At 44.8% G+C, this 18850-nt stretch overlaps 1 protein-coding gene across 2 annotated transcripts; it reads left to right on the top strand.

Moving 5' to 3' along the window:
• Window positions 1-5929: 5929 nt before the first annotated feature.
• LOC115201418 (uncharacterized protein C16orf52 homolog B) lies at window positions 5930-18079 on the top strand. Of its 2 annotated transcripts, none has more exons than XM_029765024.1 (3): window positions 5930-6803; window positions 15989-16201; window positions 17209-18079. In XM_029765024.1, the coding sequence occupies exons 1-3, from the start codon at window positions 6689-6691 to the stop codon at window positions 17391-17393; spliced, it is 513 nt and encodes a 170-aa protein (XP_029620884.1). In that variant the 5' UTR covers window positions 5930-6688; the 3' UTR covers window positions 17394-18079. The 2 variants fall into 2 exon arrangements, with proteins under 2 accessions (XP_029620884.1, XP_029620885.1); XM_029765025.1 differs by having other exon boundaries at window positions 5930-6794.
• Window positions 18080-18850: the final 771 nt, after the last annotated feature.

Consider the following 18850-nt stretch of genomic DNA (forward strand, 5'->3'; position numbering starts at 1 on the left):
GGTGCATCTTGTTTCCGTTGATCATCCTTGAGATGTTTCTACAACTTGATTGGAGTCTACCTGTGGTAAATTCGATTGATTGGACATGATTTGGAAAGGCACCTATCTATATAAGGTCTTACAGTTGACAGTGCATGTCAGAGCAAAAACTAAGCCATGAGGTCTGTAGAGCTCTGAGACAGGATTGTGTCCAGGCACAGATATGAGAAAGGGTACCAAAACATTCTGCAGCATTGAAGGTCCCCAAGAACACAGTGGTCTCCATAATTCTTAAATGGAAGAAGTTTGGAACCACCAAAACTATTCCTAGAGCTGGCTGCCTGGCTAAACTGAACAATCAGGGGAGAAGGGCCTTGGTCAGGGAGGGGACCAAGAACCTGATGGTCACTCTAACAGCTCGAGTTCCAATGTGGAGATGGGAGAACCTTCCAGAAGGACAACCATCTCTGCAGTACTCCACCAATCAGGCCTTTATGCTAGTGGCCAGACGGAAGCCACTCTTCAGTAAAAGGCACATGACAGCCCGCTTGGAGTTTGCCAAAAGGCACCTAAAGGATTCTCAGACCATGAGAAACAAGATTCTCTGGTCTGATGAAACCAAGATTGAACTCTTTGGCCTAAATGCCAATTGTCACGTCTGGAGGAAACCTGGCACAATCCCTACAGTGAAGCATGGTGGTGGCAGCATCATACTGTGGGGATGTTTTTCAGCAGCAGGGACTGGGAGACCAGTCAGGATCAAGGGAAAGATGAACAGATCAAGGTACAGAGTGATCCTTGATGAAAACCTGCTCCAGACCGCTCAGGACCTCAGACTGGGGCGAAAGTTCACCTTCCAACAGGACAACGACCCTAAGCACACAGCCAAGACAACGCAGGAGTGGCTTCGGGAATGAATGTCTTTGAGTGGCCCAGCCATCTCTGGAGAGACCTGAAAATTGCCATGCAGCGACACTCCCCATCCAAACTGACAGAGCTTGAGAGGATCTGCAGAGAAGAATGGGAGAAACTCCACAAATACAGGTGTGCCAAGCTTGTAGTGTCATACCCGAGAAGACCAGAGGCTGTAATCGCTGCCAAAGATGCTTCAACAAAGTACTAAATAAAGGGTCTAAATACTCATGTAAATGTGATATTTCTAAACACCCATTTTTGCTTTGTCATTATGGGATATTGTGTGTAGATTAATGAGGGGAAAAAATGATTTAATCAATTTTAGAATAAGGTTGTAACATAGCAAAATGTGGAAAAGGTCAAGGGGTCTGAATACTTTCCAAATGCACTGTATTAACGAGTGATCTGCTACTGTATAATACAGGGTAGGTATAATGTAAAGTTAAAGTAAAATCATGACAAGCACATCTTGTTATTTTTTTATTCAGGTTTTATTCAGAGAATAATTAATTTATTCTATTAATTTAATTAAGAATTCATGTATACAGAATTCATTTATTCATGGTAACTTGGTTATCATGGCTATGTGTAACAGCATTGAGAACCCCTCTGTGACCAGAACTGACTTCAATATTACTGAACCGATATACCAACTATTATATACCCAACTACACAGAGAGGCAGCAATATTAACAGTATAGGAACAATATGATAGTGTCTGTCGTTATTTTCAATGTTCAAATCCAGAAATAGAAAAGGGCTCTTGTACGGGGAAATACGGAAATTGAAACACCTCTCCCACTCAATAATGAGCTATGTACTCACTGTAAAAGTGCAGGATGGCAAAGAAAGAAAAATAGTGTCTGATCACAGGGAAAGTACATGCATGAAGTTAAAATGCTACTTCATTCTTGCCATTACAGGTTAGTCGAAAAAGTCCAAGGTTCTAGTGTTGTAATACTGTACTATTTGACAGGAGGTTGTACGAATGGGGCTTGAGAGGAGAGACTGGGAGTAGTGAAGCCCCTGCTGACCAGGACCTCTCAGCCCTCTGTCCAAAACTTCCAGACCTTGAACAAGTCCTCTGTCTTGACTGTGGGCCGCATGCTGGATAGTGAGCGCATCATTTCAGACTGGAAGGGAGAACTGCGATTACTCACCTCGAACTGGACAAAGATTTTTTATTTTATAAGTCTGACGCAAATGACATAATGTTGCTCACGGACTTGGCCCAAATCCCTGTCATTCGCATGAAGAAAATAAGGAAAAACAGGGGGCGCAGATCAGGGTCCCTTGTGAGAATTCGTTGGCGATGTCATTTTCAAAATAGTCTCCAACACTCTACTCAGCAAATTGGATGCAGTCTATCACAGTGCCATCCGTTTTGTCACCAAAGCCTCATATGCTACCCACCACTGTGACCTGTATGCTCTCGTTGGCTGGCCCTCGCTTCATATTTGTCACCAAACCCACTGGCTCCAGGTCATCTATAAGTCTTTGCTAGGTAAAGCCCCGCCTTATCTCAGCTCACTGGTCACCATAGCAGCACCCACCCGTAGCACGCGCTCCAGCAGGTATATTTCACTAGTCACCCCCAAAGCCTATTACTCTTTGGCCATCTTTCCTTCCAGTTCTCTGCTGCCAATGCCTGGAACAGATCGCAAAAATCACTGAAGCTGGAGACTTATATCTCCCTTACTAACTTTAAGCATCAGCTGTCAGAGCAGCTCACAGATCATTGCACCTGTACACAGCCCATCTGTAAATAGCCCATCCAACTACCTCATCCCCATATTGTTTGTTTTTTTGCTGCTTTGCACCCTAGTATCTCTACTTGCACATTCATCTTCTGCACGTCTATCACTCCAGTGTTTAGTTGCTAAATTGTAATTACTTCGCCAATATGGCCTATTTATTGCCTTACCTCCCTAATCTTACCTCATTTGCACACACTGTATATAGATTTTTTTTATTGTGTTATTGACTGTACGCTTGTTTATTCCATGTGTAACTCTGTGTTGTTGTTTGTGTCGCACTGCTTTGCTTTATCTTGGCCAGGTCGCAGTTGTAAATGAGAACTTGTTCTGGTTAAATAAAGGTGAAATAAAATAAAAAATAAATAGTTTAAAACGATTAAAACTTCCAGCAACAGTGATGTTATTGTTGTATCATTATAGTAAAAAATATAGACAGAAAATACATATTTGTTTATTTATTTCGTTAATAAATTGTTAGTTGTTTTTATTAATAAATACATGTTTAAGTCACTTTAAACTATAAATCAGAAAAACATCCTGTAACAGTGTCACGTCCTGACCATAGAGAGCTTGTATTTTTCTATGGTAGAGTAGGTCAGGGCGTGACTGGGGGGTTTGGTCTAGTTTATTTATATGTTAGTTCTAGTTTCTATTTTCTAGGTTGGGGTTTGCGTATGATTCCCAATTAGAGGCAGCGGGTCATCGTTGTCTCTAATTGGGGGATCATATTTAAGTTGTTGTTTTTCCTACTAGTGTCACGTTTGTCATATGATGAAGGAGACCAAGACGCAGTGTGTGTGTATCGTTCCACATTTTATTATAACTGTGAAACTATGCAAGACATACAAATAAACTAATAAACAAAACAACAAACCGTGACGAAGAGGTGCAACATACACTAACTCAAAATAATCTCCCACAAAACCAGTTGGGAAAAACAACAATTTAAATATAATCCCCAATTTGAGACAACGATGACCAGCTGCCTCTAATTGGAGATCATCCCAAAAAACAACAACATAGAAATACAGAAACTAGAACCACCCAACATAGAAAATTTCAACTAGACAAAACCCCCTGTCACGCCCTGACCTACTCTACCATAGAAAATAAAAGCTTTGTATGGTCAGGACGTGACAACTAGTGTTTGTGGGAGATTATTTTGAGTTAGTGTATGTTGCACCTCTTCGTCACGGTTTGTTGTTTTTGTTTATTAGTTTATTGTATGCCTTGCATAGTTTCACAGTTAAATAAAGATGTGGAACAATACACACGCTGTGCTTTGGTCTCATTCATACATTTTAGTCATTTAGCAGATGCTCTTATCCAGAGCGACTTACAGTAGTGAATGCATAAATTTAATATATATTTTTTTTCTGTACTGGTCCCCCGTGGGAATCGAACCCACAACCCTGGCGTTGCAAACACCATGCTCTACCAGCTCTACCAACTGAGCCACACGGGACCACATATGACTCTCCTACCACCAAAGGACCAAGCAGCGTGCCCAGGAGGAGCAGGGATTCTGGGCCCGGGAGAGAAGAGAGTGGAGGACATCCTGGACATGGGAGGAGGTAATGGCAGGGGACAAGACCCTGCCATGGAAGCAGGCGGAGACAGTGAGAGAGGAACGGCGACAATACGAGGAACTAGCACGGCAACGACGGAAGCCCGAGGGGCAGCTCCAAAAATGTTTTTTGGGGGGGCAGCACATGGGGAGATTGGCAGAGTCAGGGTTGAGACCTGAGCCAACTCCCCATGCTTACCGTGGGGAGCGTGTGACCAGACAGGCACCATGTTAAGCGGTGATGCACACCGTATCTCCAGTGCGCATTCACAGCCCGCGCTCGTTGCCGGCTCCCCGCATTTGCCGGGCTAAAGTGAGCATTCAGCCAGGACGGGTTGTGCCAGCTCAGCGCTCCTGGTCTCCGGTGCGTCTCCTCGGTCCAGGATATCCTGCACCAGCTCTACGCACTGTGTCGCCAGTGCGCCTTCACAGCCCAATGTGTCCTGTGCCAGCGCCCTGCACTTGCCCGGCTAAAGTGAGTATCCAGCCAGGACGGGTTGTGCCAGCTCTACGCTCCAGACCTCCAGAGCGCCTTCACGGTCCAGTATATCCTGCACCGGTTCTACGCACCAGGTCTCCAGTGCGCCTCCACAGCTCAGTATGTCCTGTGCCTGCTCCCCGCACTCTCCCTGAAGTGCGTGTTCCCAGTCAGGTATGTCCTGTGCCTCCTCCTCGCACTCTCCCTGAGGTGCGTGTCACTAATCCGGTGCCACCTGTACCGGTCCCACGCATCAGGCCTCCAGGGCGCCTTCCCAGTCTAGTACGTCCTGTGCATGCTCCTCGCACTTGCCCTGAAGTTTGTGTCACCAGTCTGGTGCCACCTGTCCCGGCTCCACTCACTAGGCCTCCAGAGGCCTCTGAGAGGGCCCACAGTCCAGAGCCTCCTGAGAGGGCCCACAATCCGGAGCCTCCTGAGAGGGCCCACAGTCCGGAGCCTCCGGAGAGGGCCCACAGTCCGTGGTCCGGGGCCTCCAGCGACGGTCGGCAGCCCAGAGCCTCCACCAATGCTGGTGAGTTCACAGGATGAGAGGGTTCTTCGTCCTGCACCAAAGCTGCCACCAACATTAGAAACCCCCCCTAACCCTCCCTTTTGGTTTCAGGTTTTGCGGCCGGAGTCCGCACCTTTGGGGGGGGAGCTTGTCACGTCCTGACCATAGAGAGCTTGTATTTTTCTATGGTAGAGTAGGTCAGGGCGTGACTGGGGAGTTTGGTCTAGTTTATTTATTTCTATGTTGGTTCTAGTTTCTTTTTTCTATGTTGGGTTTTTGTCTAGTTAAAATGTTCTATGTTGTGTTCTAGGTTCTTTTTTCAATGTTGGTGTTTTTGTCTAGTTTACATTTTCTATGTTGTGTTCTAGGTTCTTTTTTCTAGGTTGGGGTTTGCGTATGATTCCCAATTAGAGGCAGCGGGTCATCATTGTCTCTAATTGGGGATCATATTTAAGTTGTTGTTTTTCCCACTAGTGTTTGTGGGAGATTATTTTGAGTTAGTGTATGTTGCACCTCTTCGTCACGGTTTGTTGTTTTTGTTTATTAGTTTATTGTATGTCTTGCATAGTTTCACAGTTAAATAAAGATGTGGAACAATACACACGCTGCGCTTTGGTCTCATTCATACGACGACCGTGACAAACAGTCGTGTTACATTTTTTTCAGGGGGACTTTTATTTAGACATTTTGCCGAATGATCACGTGATCTTAATGTCGCTTGTTTCACATTGCCAGAGAACAGCGAGTTTTGTTACTGCTGATTCCATTGAGCTGATTCCCCTTCACTACATTGCTAGGCTACATTATAACCTCGAATGGATACATCGGACGGGCATTACAGGCTACATTATAACCTCGAATGGATACATCTGACGGGCATTACAGGAGGGACAAACAACGGTATTTCTATTGAAGGGAGTATTGGCAGATTATGAAATCTGACCATTGCATACAAGATTTGTATTTTATGGAATTTTCATTTGTTTTCAATGAAGACATCTCAGATGGAGAAGATAAACGGACACAGGAAAGAAGCGGTATAATATGCACTCTTGCAAGCATCTCTTAAATAACATCATTTCGGCGAAAATTGTCGCGGAACTTTTGAGTTTTCCTTCAACTCATCTTTCAAATATATTTTCGGGACACCATCAGCTACCCTGTTGCAATACTGAGCTATGGTAATGGGTGAAACAGTGGGCGTTCATAGCCAGGGCCATAGTCGATAGTTATAAGGCAATGAACGGAAACGGCTTTGCATAAATCCTACACCAGGACTGCCGCGTAAAGATGAGAGGCTTGCCCTTCAACCAAGAGGACGATGACAATACATCCACTGGGCATAACCAAAACATTGATATGGGACGTTGAAATCCATGCCTGAATCTCTTTTGTCCTATCTGCCCTTGGAGGGGGCGAGATAGAGGAGACTTTCCTCTTCGACTCAATATAAAGGAGAAGAGAGCATCCACGTCTGAGAAATGGATAAACTCACCGTCATATCAGGATGTCTCTTCCTAGCAGCAGATATCTTTGCTATCGCCAGTATTGCCAATCCGGACTGGATCAACACAGGAGATGCAGCTGGTAAGTTAGGTGAGCTCATTTAACTTAATTGACGTATTTACTTGACAGCCACGCACCCGCCATCTGTCTACCATTGGTGTCTAGGCTGCTACAGCTGACTGTCAATAATGTGCATTGACACACTATTCTTCTAGATATTCACTTCACATTGGCCAAACCTTTTGAATCATTCTCTTTCCGCTCTACTGCGTCAGTCATACTTTTCCAAGTGTAGCACTTTGGCATTGTGGTGTCCTTTCTCTTGACAGGTCAAGGGAGCTTCAGAATGTACTGAGGCCTCGTCTAAGACCTTCTAAATGTTGTGTTACACTTATAGCATTCCTGCTCTCTTTCTCCCTACATCCACATCATCACTCTCCAAAATACAGCTGCTGATAAATGATCTGCCCTCTACTTTTCCACCCCAACATGCTCCTATACCCCATGTCCCTTCAAGGCATATACGCCTTCCTGTACCAGCTACCAACTCACCTCCGTTGACAAATAGTGTGTCAGACTGAGCGATGTGAAGTGAGTGCCACTTATCCAGCTATGCCCTTGGAGGTCTGTTCAGCTCTCCACTCACTCTCTGTCTGTTATATGCATCTGACACAGACTGAGGCATTTGTATTTAATCAACAGTTACCAGTCTGAGGACATGGTAAAGTGAAGTGCAGGAGTAAAGGTAGGCTACTGCTTTGTTGTTGTTGTACAGCTACAAAACAGGCTACTTGGAATGAGCTGGTGACCTTTAGCTACAGCTGTAGTCAGCAGATTGTAGTTCCATGCTGTGGCCTACTGCATAAACGACGGGGATAGGTGACATTTCCCCCTTGTTGTTGTGCGGTAGGAACCAGGACAGAGATGTAACTTATTGAGTCCTGTGTTTAGATTTTAACGGTATCATTTGTGATCATACTTTTTATTTTTTGTACATCATGTACACCGGGACAAAGAATTCAAACATAGGAAGGACCAAACTAGATATAATATCCCACTTCCCTCCCACAAGACCACCAACATCACATAATGAATCTGAGGTTTTAAAACATGGTTATAACAATGTTATAACTGTCTTATGTGCTCAGCACATTGAGAATTTATACAAACCTGAAAATGTTCAATTTATAGCCTACATTACACTGTTACAACAGGCCATTAGCATTCAGGTAGAACATACAATGCAAAGAAGGAACAGAAACAGGCTTGACTTGACTTCCCTTGTGATACTTCCTCCTTTCATCCCACACAACAGAGAAGGTATGAAATCAAGCAGGGTTAAAAGCCTTTTGTTCCAGCCTAATTTGCCTGCTAGTAATTACCAGGTGGAGAGAAGCATTGTTTGTAAATGGAGATGTGTGGAGTCTTTCCTGATGAGGTCCGCTGGGAGGTAGAATTCTTTCAGATGAAGCACTCACAACTCAATTATCAAGGAAATTGCCTTGACTGGAAGGCCCTGTTTGTGTATCTGAGGTCCAAACATATTGTTTTGTTCATGTGAAATGGATAAATGCATAGACCTAGTTGTTCCTGACAATTAAGTTCATTTGCCAGTCTAGTATTTTGGCAGCACCCAGATGTTGATGCTCATTCCTCACAGATAAACAGATGTTGACAATGACATCATCAGATTGGAAAATGTTATTAGAAACCCAAAAGTCTCTCATCACCTGAACTTTATTCTGGAAAGTTAGCATTATGGTTTATTTGTTTACAGCAAACCTCTGTCCTCTCTAAGTAGTTATCCAGGAGGTGAAGCTTTGAACAAGTTTATAGAGGTGTGTGAGTTATACTGACGTGCCTCCTGGTTGTTATGCAGGTATTCTGTATTGAAGTCTGTAGCAGCAGGGGACTGACTGGGGCTGCATGGGGAAGTCTTTACTAAGTACAGACATTGGCCCACAATCACACGCAGTCACACACACCTCCCTGTGTCTCAAAGCCCTGGCTATCAGACCAGCCTGATGTGTTACGCATCTAAAACAGTCCCAACAATTAGAAATGGCCTCCAAGGGTGCCAAGGAACAAAAAGTAGCATTTAGATCATTGACAAGCTATGGAATGGGTGTGTAAGTTTGCTAAAGAGAGGAAAATATTGTGTCATGACAGGATATAGTTACAATAATAGTAGAGAGAATGATTTATTTCAGCTTTTATTTATTTCATCACATTCCCAGTGGGTCAGAATTTTACGTACACTCAATTAGTATTTGGTAGCATTACCTTTAAATTGTTTAACTTGGGTCAAACGTTTCGGGTAGCCTTCCACAAGCTTCCCACAATAAGTTGGGTGAATTTTGGCCCATTCCTCTTGACAGAGCTGGTGTAACTGAGTCAGGTTTGTAGCTTCCTTGTTCGCACACACTTTTTCAGTTCTGCCCTCAAATTTTCTATAGGATTGAGGTCAGGGCTTTGTGATGGCCACTCCAATACCTTGACTTTGTTGTCCTTAAGCCATTTTGCTACAACTTTGGAAGTATGCCTGGGGTCATTGTCCATTTGGAAGACCCATTTGTGACCAAGCTTTAACTTCCTGACTGATGTCTTGAGATGTTGCTTCAATATATCCACATCATTTTCCTTCCTCATGATGCCACAATATGATGCTGCCACCCCCGTACTTCACGATTTGGATGGTGTTCTTCAGCTTGCAAGCCTCCCATATTGATGGTCATTATGGCCAAACAGTTCTATTTTTGTTCTATTTTTTATCAGACCAGAGGACCAAAAAGTACAATCTTTGTCCCCACGTGCAGTTGCAAACCATAGTCTGTCTTTTTTATGATGGTTTTGGAGCAGTGGCTTCTTCCTTGCTGAGCGGCCTTTTAAGTTATGTCGATATAGGACTCGTTTTACTGTGGATATAGATACTTTTGTACCTGTTTCCTCCAGCATCTTTACAAGGTCCTTTGCTGTTCTGGGATTTATTTGCACTTTTCACACCAAGGTACGTTCATCTCTAGGAGACAGAACTCGTCTCCTTCCTGAGCGGATATGACGGCTGCATGGTCCCATGGTGTTTATACTTGCATACTATTGTTTGTACAGATGAACGTGGTACCTTCAGGCGTTTGGAAATTGCTCCCAAGGATGAACCAGACTTGTGGAGGTCTACAAGATTTTTGGTGAGGTCTTGGCTGATTTCTTTTGATTTTCCCATGATGTCAAGCAAAGAGGCAGTGAGTTTGAAGGTAGGCCTTGAAATACATCCACATTGACTCAAATGATGTCAATTAGCGTATCAGAAGCTTCTAAAGCCATGACATCATTTTCTGGAATTTTCCAAGCTGTTTAAAGACACAGTCAACTTAGTGTATGTGAACTTCTGACCCACTGGAATTGTGATACAGTGAATTCTAAGTGGAATAATCTGTCTGTAAACAATTGTTGGAAAAATTACAATTGTTGAAACAATTGTTGGAAAAATTAACCGACTTGCCAAAACTATAGTTTGTTATCAAGAAATTTGTGGAGTGGTTTAAAAAAAGAGTTTTAATGACTCCAACCTAAGCATATGTAAACTTCCGACTTCAACTGTATCTAAACTAATGAAAGGGTTTATCTTCAAAACAAATCAGCTAAAGTAAACAAAAACACCATTGATGGGAAGTTTTCCACTCAGATCTCTGACCGGTACTATAACATGATCTCTGTACTATAACATGATCTCTGTACTATAACATGATCTCTGTACTATAACATGATCTCTGACCGGTACTATAACATGATCTCTGTACTATAACATGATCTCTGACCGGTACTATAACATGATCTCTGTACTATAACATGATCTCTGTACTATAACATGATCTCTGTACTATAACATGATCTCTGTACTATAACATGATCTCTGACCGGTACTATAACATGATCTCTGTACTATAACATGATCTCTGACCGGTACTATAACATGATCTCTGTACTATAACATGATCTCTGACCGGTACTATAACATGATCTCTGTACTATAACATGATCTCTGACCGGTACTATAACATGATCTCTGTACTATAACATGATCTCTGACCGGTACTATAACATGATCTCTGTACTATAACATGATCTCTGTACTATAACATGATCTCTGACCGGTACTATAACATGATCTCTGTACTATAACATGATCTCTGACCGGTACTATAACATGATCTCTCCTATAACATGATCTCTGTACTACAACATGATCTGTATGATCTCATGATCTCTGTACTACAACATGATCTGTATGATCTCATGATCTCTCCTATAACATGATCTGTATCAGGGTTGTTCATATATCATTAGTCTTCCATTCATTTGTGATTCTGGTCATTGGGAAGCAAACTGGACCACTATAATGAATGAGGAAACATGACACATTAGTTTGGTTTAGTAATGATTAATTATATACATTAGGATGCCGTGTCAATAGCCATGGCATAACAGCTGTGGTCAACATTACATACATTTACAGTAGGCCTACGTGTGTGTCTCGACATCACAGGTGGCTGGTGGCACCTTAATTAGGGAGGATGTTCTTATAGTAATGGCTGGAACTGAATAAATGGAATATAGAATACATCAAACAGATGGTTTCTGTGTTTGATAACATTCCATTCACTCCATTTAAGCCATTATTATGAGCCGTCCTCCCCTCAGAAGCCTCCTGTGCTTTACATACTGAACACCGAATGGCAAATCACTAAATTGCTATTACTAAGCCTCAGTGCTGGCATCTAAGGACAAAGTTCCAATCCTTGGCAGCATACTCACATCAAGGGCAGTATACTATGTCCTTAAACCTTTGAGGGATGCTCATCATATTGGTCCATACTCATTTTCTCCCTCCCCTCCCCTCCCCTCTTTAGTGATGTACAGTATGTTCTTGTTTCAGAGCCATAATGGGGTATTTGTTAGTCTCAGCAGGACTGGACCGATCTGTCCAATTACTAAATTCATCTCCATCCATCTCTTTAATCCAATAGATAAAAAATGGTTGTGCCAAGACCACTGTTCCTCTCTCTGCTATTTCTCCAGCCTTAGTTCCTCTCTCCTCTAATCTCTCTTTCTCCATCCTCTGTTCCTCTCTCCACTCCGTCCCGAGCCTCTGTTCCTCTCTCCGCTCCGTCCCGAGCCTCTGTTCCTCTCTCCGCTCCTTCCCGAGCCTCTGTTCCACTCTCCGCTCCGTCCTGAGCCTCTGTTCCTCTCTCCGCTCTGCCCGAGCCTCTGTTCCTCTCTCCGCTCCGTCCTGAGCCTCTGTTCCTCTCTCCGCTCTGCCCGAGCCTCTGTTCCTCTCTCCGCTCCGTCCAGAGCCTCTGTTCCTCTCTCCGCTCCGTCCCGAGCCTCTGTTCCTCTCTCCGCTCTGTCCCGAGCCTCTGTTCCTCTCTCCGCTCCGTCCCGAGCCTCTGTTCCTCTCTCCGCTCCGTCCCGAGCCTCTGTTCCTCTCTCCGCTCCGTCCCGAGCCTCTGTTCCTCTCTCCGCTCCGTCCCGAGCCTCTGTTCCACTCTCCGATCCGTCCCGAGCCTCTGTTCCTCTCTCCGCTCCGTCCCGAGCCTCTGTTCCTCTCTCCGCTCCGTCCCGAGCCTCTGTTCCTCTCTCCGCTCCGTCCCGAGCCTCTGTTCCTCTCTCCGCTCCTTCCCGAGCCTCTGTTCCACTCTCCGCTCCGTCCTGAGCCTCTGTTCCTCTCTCCGCTCTGCCCGAGCCTCTGTTCCTCTCTCCGCTCCGTCCTGAGCCTCTGTTCCTCTCTCCGCTCTGCCCGAGCCTCTGTTCCTCTCTCCGCTCCGTCCAGAGCCTCTGTTCCTCTCTCCGCTCCGTCCCGAGACTCTGTTCCTCTCTCCGCTCCGTCCCGAGCCTCTGTTCCTCTCTCCGCTCCGTCCCGAGCCTCTGTTTCTCTCTCCGCTCCGTCCCGAGCCTCTGTTCCTCTCTCCGCTCCGTCCCGAGCCTCTGTTCCTCTCTCCGCTCCGTCCCGAGCCTCTGTTCCACTCTCCGATCCGTCCCGAGCCTCTGTTCCTCTCTCCGCTCCGTCCCGAGCCTCTGTTCCTCTCTCCGCTCCGTCCCGAGCCTCTGTTCCTCTCTCCGCTCCGTCCCGAGCCTCTGTTCCTCTCTCCGCTCCGTCCCGATCCTCTGTTCCTCTCTCCGATCCGTCCCGAGCCTCTGTTTCTCTCTCCGCTCCGTCCCGAGCCTCTGTTCCTCTCTCCGCTCCGTCCCGAGCCTCTGTTCCTCTCTCCGCTCCGTCCCGAGCCTCTGTTCCTCTCTCCGCTCCGTCCCGAGCCTCTGTTCCTCTCTCCGCTCCGTCCCGAGCCTCTGTTCCTCTCTCCGCTCCGTCCCGAGCCTCTGTTCCTCTCTCCGCTCCGTCCCGAGCCTCTGTTCCTCTCTCCGCTCCGTCCCGAGCCTCTGTTCTTGTCTCCGCTCTGTCCCGAGCCTCTGTTCCTCTCTCCGCTCCGTCCCGAGCCTCTGTTCCTCTCTCCGCTCCGTCTCCATCCTCTGTTCCTCTCTCCGCTCCGTCCCGAGCCTCTGTTCCTCTCTCCGCTCCGTCTCCATCCTCTGTTCCTCTCTCCGCTCCGTCCCGAGCCTCTGTTCCTCTCTCCGCTCCGTCCCGAGCCTCTGTTCCTCTCTCCGCTCCGTCACGAGCCTCTGTTCCTCTCTCCGCTCTGCCCCTAGCCTCTGTGCCTCTCTCCGCTCCGTCCCGATCCTCTGTTCCTCTCTCCGCTCCGTCCCGAGCCTCTGTTCCTCTCTCCGCTCCGTCCCGAGCCTCTGTTCCTCTCTACGCTCCGTCCCGAGCCTCTGGAAGTCACAAGGTGCTGGCAAACTGCTCGCCTCATGAGAGACTTACAGCGAGAAAAAATTATTTCATTTTACATTTCTCTCATGAAAATCTATACTGGTGAATTGTCCTTAATCGCTGACGAGGGGGTTGAGTGTTGCTGAGTTGACATACAGTGGCAAGAAAAAGTATGTGAACCATTTGTAATTACCTGGATTTCTGCATAAATTGGTCAATACATTTGATCTGATCTTTAAGTCACAACAATAGATTAACACAGTTTGCTTAAACTAATAACACACAATCAATCATACGTTTTCATGTCTTTATTGAACACACCGTGTAAACATTCACAGTGCAGGGTGGGAAAAGTATGTGAACCCTTGGATTTAATAACTGGTTGATCCTACTTTGGCAGCAATAACCTCAACCAAACGTTTTCTGTAGTTGTGGATCAGACCTGTACAACGGTCAGGAGGAATTTTGGACCGTTCATCTTTACAAAACTGTTTCAGTTCAGCAATATTCTTAGGATGTCTGGTGTGAACCGCTCTCAAGGTCATGCCACAGCATTATAAATCGGGTTGAGGTCAGGACTCTGACTGGGCCACTCCAGAAGGCGTATTTTCTTCTGTTGAAGCCATTCTGTTGTTGATTTTACTGACTGTGTTTTGCGTCGTTGCCCTGTTGCATCACCTAACTTCTGTTGAGCTTCAATTGGCGGACAGATAGCCTTACATTCTCCTGCAAAATGAATTTCATTCATTTTTCCGACGATGATAGCAAGCTGTCCAGGCCCTGAAGCAGCAAAGCAGCCCTAAACCATGATGCTCACTCCACCATACTTTACAGTTGGGATGAGGTTTTGATGGTAGTGTGCTGTGCCATTTTATCCCAACACATAGTGATGTGTGCTCCTTCCAAATAACTCAAGTTGTTTCATCTGTCCACAGAATATTTTTGCCAGAAGCGCTGTGGAACATCCAGGTGCTCTTTTGCGAACTTCAGACGTGCAGCAATGTTTTTTTTGGACAGCAGTGGCTTCTTCCGTGGTGACCTCCCATGAACACCATTCTTGTTTAGGGTTTTAGGTATCGTAGTCTCGTCAACAGAGATGCTAGCATGTTTTATAGATTTCTGTAAGTCTTTAGGATTCTTCTTAACCTCATTGAGCATTATGCGCTGTGCTCTTGCAGTCATCTTTGCAGGACGGTCACTCCTAGGGAGAGGAGCAACAGTGGACAGATGAACATCCAGGCTTTTAGAGATACTTTTGTAACCCTTTCCAGCTTTATGCAAGCCAACAATTCTTAATCTTAGGTCTTCTGAGATCTCTTTTGTTCGAGGCATGGTTCACATCAGACAATGCTTCTTGTGAATAGCAAACTCAAATTTTGTGAGTGTTTTTTATAGGGCTGTATATGCTCTGTGTGTGATGAACCAATCTCGTCTCATTGATTGGACTCCAGGTTATCTGACTCCTGACTCCAATTAGCTTTTGAAGAAGTCATTAGCCTAGGGGTTCACATACTTTCCCAACCTACACTGTGAATGTTTAAATGACGTATTCAATATCGACCAGAAAAATACAATAATATGTGTGTTATTAGTTTAACACACTGTGTTTGTCTATTTTTGGGACTAAGATGAAGATTAGATCAAATTTTATGACCAATTTATTCAGAAATCCAGGTAATTCCAAAGGGTTCGCATACTTTTTCTTGCCGCTGTATTCTGTGTTGGGTCAAGGACAGACAGGAAGGGTGGAGTTCGTATATGATCTTGTTGTTGTCGAAAGCGTTATGTCTTCAGCAGGCCTAACTAACTGACATAATTGGACCCACCAGGCTTTGGGGCAGGAGAGGAGAGGCAGTTTGGCAGTGAGTTACTTTCTGATGTAAGGCCTCTCTTCACTCTCTCTTTTCTCTCTCTCCTTTATCTCATCTCTCTCTGTGGTGTCAGGGGCTCTGGTCCTGAGCCATCTGAGTCTTAGGCCATTGATTGATTCCTCAGGGACCCCTGGCATTGGTTCAGGGCCTAGGAGTCCTACTCTTCAGCCTTGTTATTATACCAACCCTCCTTGAGCTCTACTTTGTGTGGTCACAGGGGACTGGAAGTGGAAACCGGTGTCACCAGGGAGGTCATTAGTCCAGACGTGATGTAATGCCGTCATGCCTCATACAGATCTTAGCTTATCTAATGGGGACACCATCACCAGATGAGGGATATTTCATAACTGATGCAATCTGCTGCTATGGGTTATGCTTCTTCTAATAAAACAATGTGTACATCTTGTGGTGGGACAGCACAGTTGACCAGCGAGAGTATGCTCTGTGTGTGATGAAAGATACTCTCCCTCTGTGTGTCTATGTGATTAAGCACTCTCTCTGTAGGTGCTCTGACAGCGGGACTGCTGGTCGTGTGTGATCTAACCCTGACTGATCTGTCTCTCTCTCTCTCTCTCTGTCTCTAGGTTCCCTGACGGTAGGCCTGGTGCGGCAGTGCCAGACCATCCACGGACGTGACCGGACCTGTATCCCCCCGCGGCTGCCCCCAGAGTGGGTCACCACCCTCTTCTTCATCATCCTGGGCATCATCTCCCTCACGGTGACCTGCGGCCTGCTAGTGTTATCACACTGGTACCGTGAAGCCACTCGTTACGCCCGCTGGATTGCCTTCACTGGGAGTATGTTTCATTTTGACTTATTTAACGGTTATTCAACCAGGCAGGTCAATGGAGAACCAGTTCTTGTTTACAGTGACGGCAAAGAGACAAAAACCACAATATGATAAATACAGAAACATAGCCAACACTAAGTCACCCTTTCATTCATGAGTGGGGCCAGACATAATCCCCCATTATCCCCTATGTGGGCTCTGGTTAAAGTCGTACAGACTAGGGAATAGGCCAGGGTCATTTGAGGCATAACCATTAGTTGGCCTACAGCTTCAAAGCACCTTAAGATTGTTGTTATATCACTAATGGATGTTAGCGAATTGATTTGAGATTAATGTCACTTGGGTTTCATTTTAGGAAAAGCTTTTGTGTGGTAACTGTGGCTGTGCTGAGTGGCTCCTTGAACACGTAGGCTACAGTAAATGGGTCTGTTGCTATTTTAAGAGGGAAAGAGACCATGGGGCTGCTATTAGCAGACCTAAAACCAGTAGGAGGGATTTTAGTGGTCCAAGGGATATGACGAAATAACATTCTTTGTTATTATTATACTTCGAGAGGTTATTTTAGCTGAATCATTATTGGGCAAAAATGACCTTGAGGTATAATAATTAAGTAATGACAATGTAATATGACAATGTAAATTGATTTTGTTGAGCGCTCAGGTGTAAAGATAGATTTTAAATATATATATATATGTTATATTTTGATATCAGAGTGGTGAGTAATGTCTGAATTAGTTTATTCTGGGAGTTATTGATCATAATGACTAGACATAACTGTGTGATTTTAGGTATTCAGACTATTCACACTACATGATAACCTGATATACAGTATGTCACTTAGATCAGGCTTCAGTGCCCATGAAAACGCAATATAGAATTTAGCCTGACGTTGTGTACACTGATGCTGCCTATTTTTTCAATGTTGTAAGAGATATTGCTCCTTAAATTCTATGCACTGTGAATAGTGTTTTTAAGACGACTGTGTTTGTAAAATGTTTTCTCTCTCCTCCACAGTGATCCTGTTTTGTATGGCGGCTCTGATATTTCCTATAGGATTTTACATCGATGAGGTCGGGGGTCAACCTTATAAACTACCCAACAACACTGTGGTGGGGTCCTCATATGTACTCTTTGTTCTATCTATATTTTTCACTATAGTGGGACTTCTGTTTGCAGGAAAGGTCTGCTTGCCTGGGTGACATATTGGACACTTAAGTGTCCCGCTTGCGTCGCCTCATTAGCTAGCTTTTGAGGTGGCGCGATCGGCTAAGACGCTTGAGGAGGGCGCTACGTGTGTTTGTAAGTCAGACGTCCTGAGTTCACGCCAGGTATGGGCCGAATCGGGAGGAAGTGGTACTGGCTAAGCAAGCAGCGTGACATCCTTTACACTAAGAGAAACGCCTTCGGAGGTATTTGCTAGACCTGACGTTTGAAAATGGATGCCTGGAAGGGAAAAAGAGGAACTGTGAGAAACACACTTTCTCTGTGTTTGTGGAACTCTCTGATGCACCTTTGGATGACAGGTGTTCTCTACAGCCCCTAGCCCTGGTCCTATAGGACAGGTAGTAGGCACTAGCCTGTCTGTGGTCATAGATATGGGAGGAATGGACACAGATCAGTGAACACAGAAGTTTTGTTCCAGGAATAGAGTGCCTTTTCGGGTAGTGTTAACTTTTTATTTCACCTAATTGTAACATTTTGTCATAAAAAGCACGTTTTAACGTCATAACAAACATGTTTTTCCAACTCCTTTTGAAAAAAATCATTTAAAAAGGAATAATTTCACCATATTTAAACGAGAGTTCAGTTGACGTAACAGGGTTGACCTTTAACCTGAGGGACATGAATCACTAATCAAATGAAATAAATAATACATCTTCAGAAATCACTTTGTCAAAGCAACAAATGTTATTAGGGCTTTACATTGGTTGTGAACACTTGGGGAAAGTTGGGGATGTTAAGTGGGTTAAAATCTTTAAGTCGGACAAACATGACATGGGACATGCCAAAATTATCACAACTCAGGATAAGACCCAGATGCACAGTTCGAATCACAGATGTCTATTAACAAAACGGGGCAGGCAGACGACAGGTCAAGGGCAGGCAGAGGTCAGTAATCCAGGGCAGAGCCAGTAAGGTACAGAACGGCAGGCAGGCTCAGGGTCAGGGCAGGCAGAGAGGTCAAAACTGGAAAAACAAGAAAAACGGGGTAGAGAGAGAAACAGGAGTATGGGAAAAACACGCTGGTAGGCTTGACCAGACAAGACGCACTGGCAACAGACAAACAGAAAACACAGGTATAAATGCACAGGGGATAATGGGGAAGATGGGCGACACCTGGAGGGGGGTGGAGACAAGCACAAGACAGGTGAAACAGATCAGGATGTGACAAAAATTGGGATTTTCTGAGAAAACCAATGTATTTTAATTTAAAACACACTACAAATATATTTTTTTAATGTTTAGTTAGAGCGTAGATGTATGCCTTCAGAAAGTATTCATACCCCTTGATTTATTCCATATTTTGTTGTTACATACAGCCTGAATTCAAAATGGATACACACAATAGCCCATAATGACGAAGTGAAAACATGTTTTTAGATTTTTTTTCAAATTCATAGAAAATGTCATACAGAAATACATATTTTACAGAAGT

This window comes from Salmo trutta, chromosome 10 (genome assembly GCF_901001165.1).
Source record: "Salmo trutta chromosome 10, fSalTru1.1, whole genome shotgun sequence".
NCBI classification, from domain to species: Eukaryota; Metazoa; Chordata; class Actinopteri; order Salmoniformes; family Salmonidae; genus Salmo; species Salmo trutta.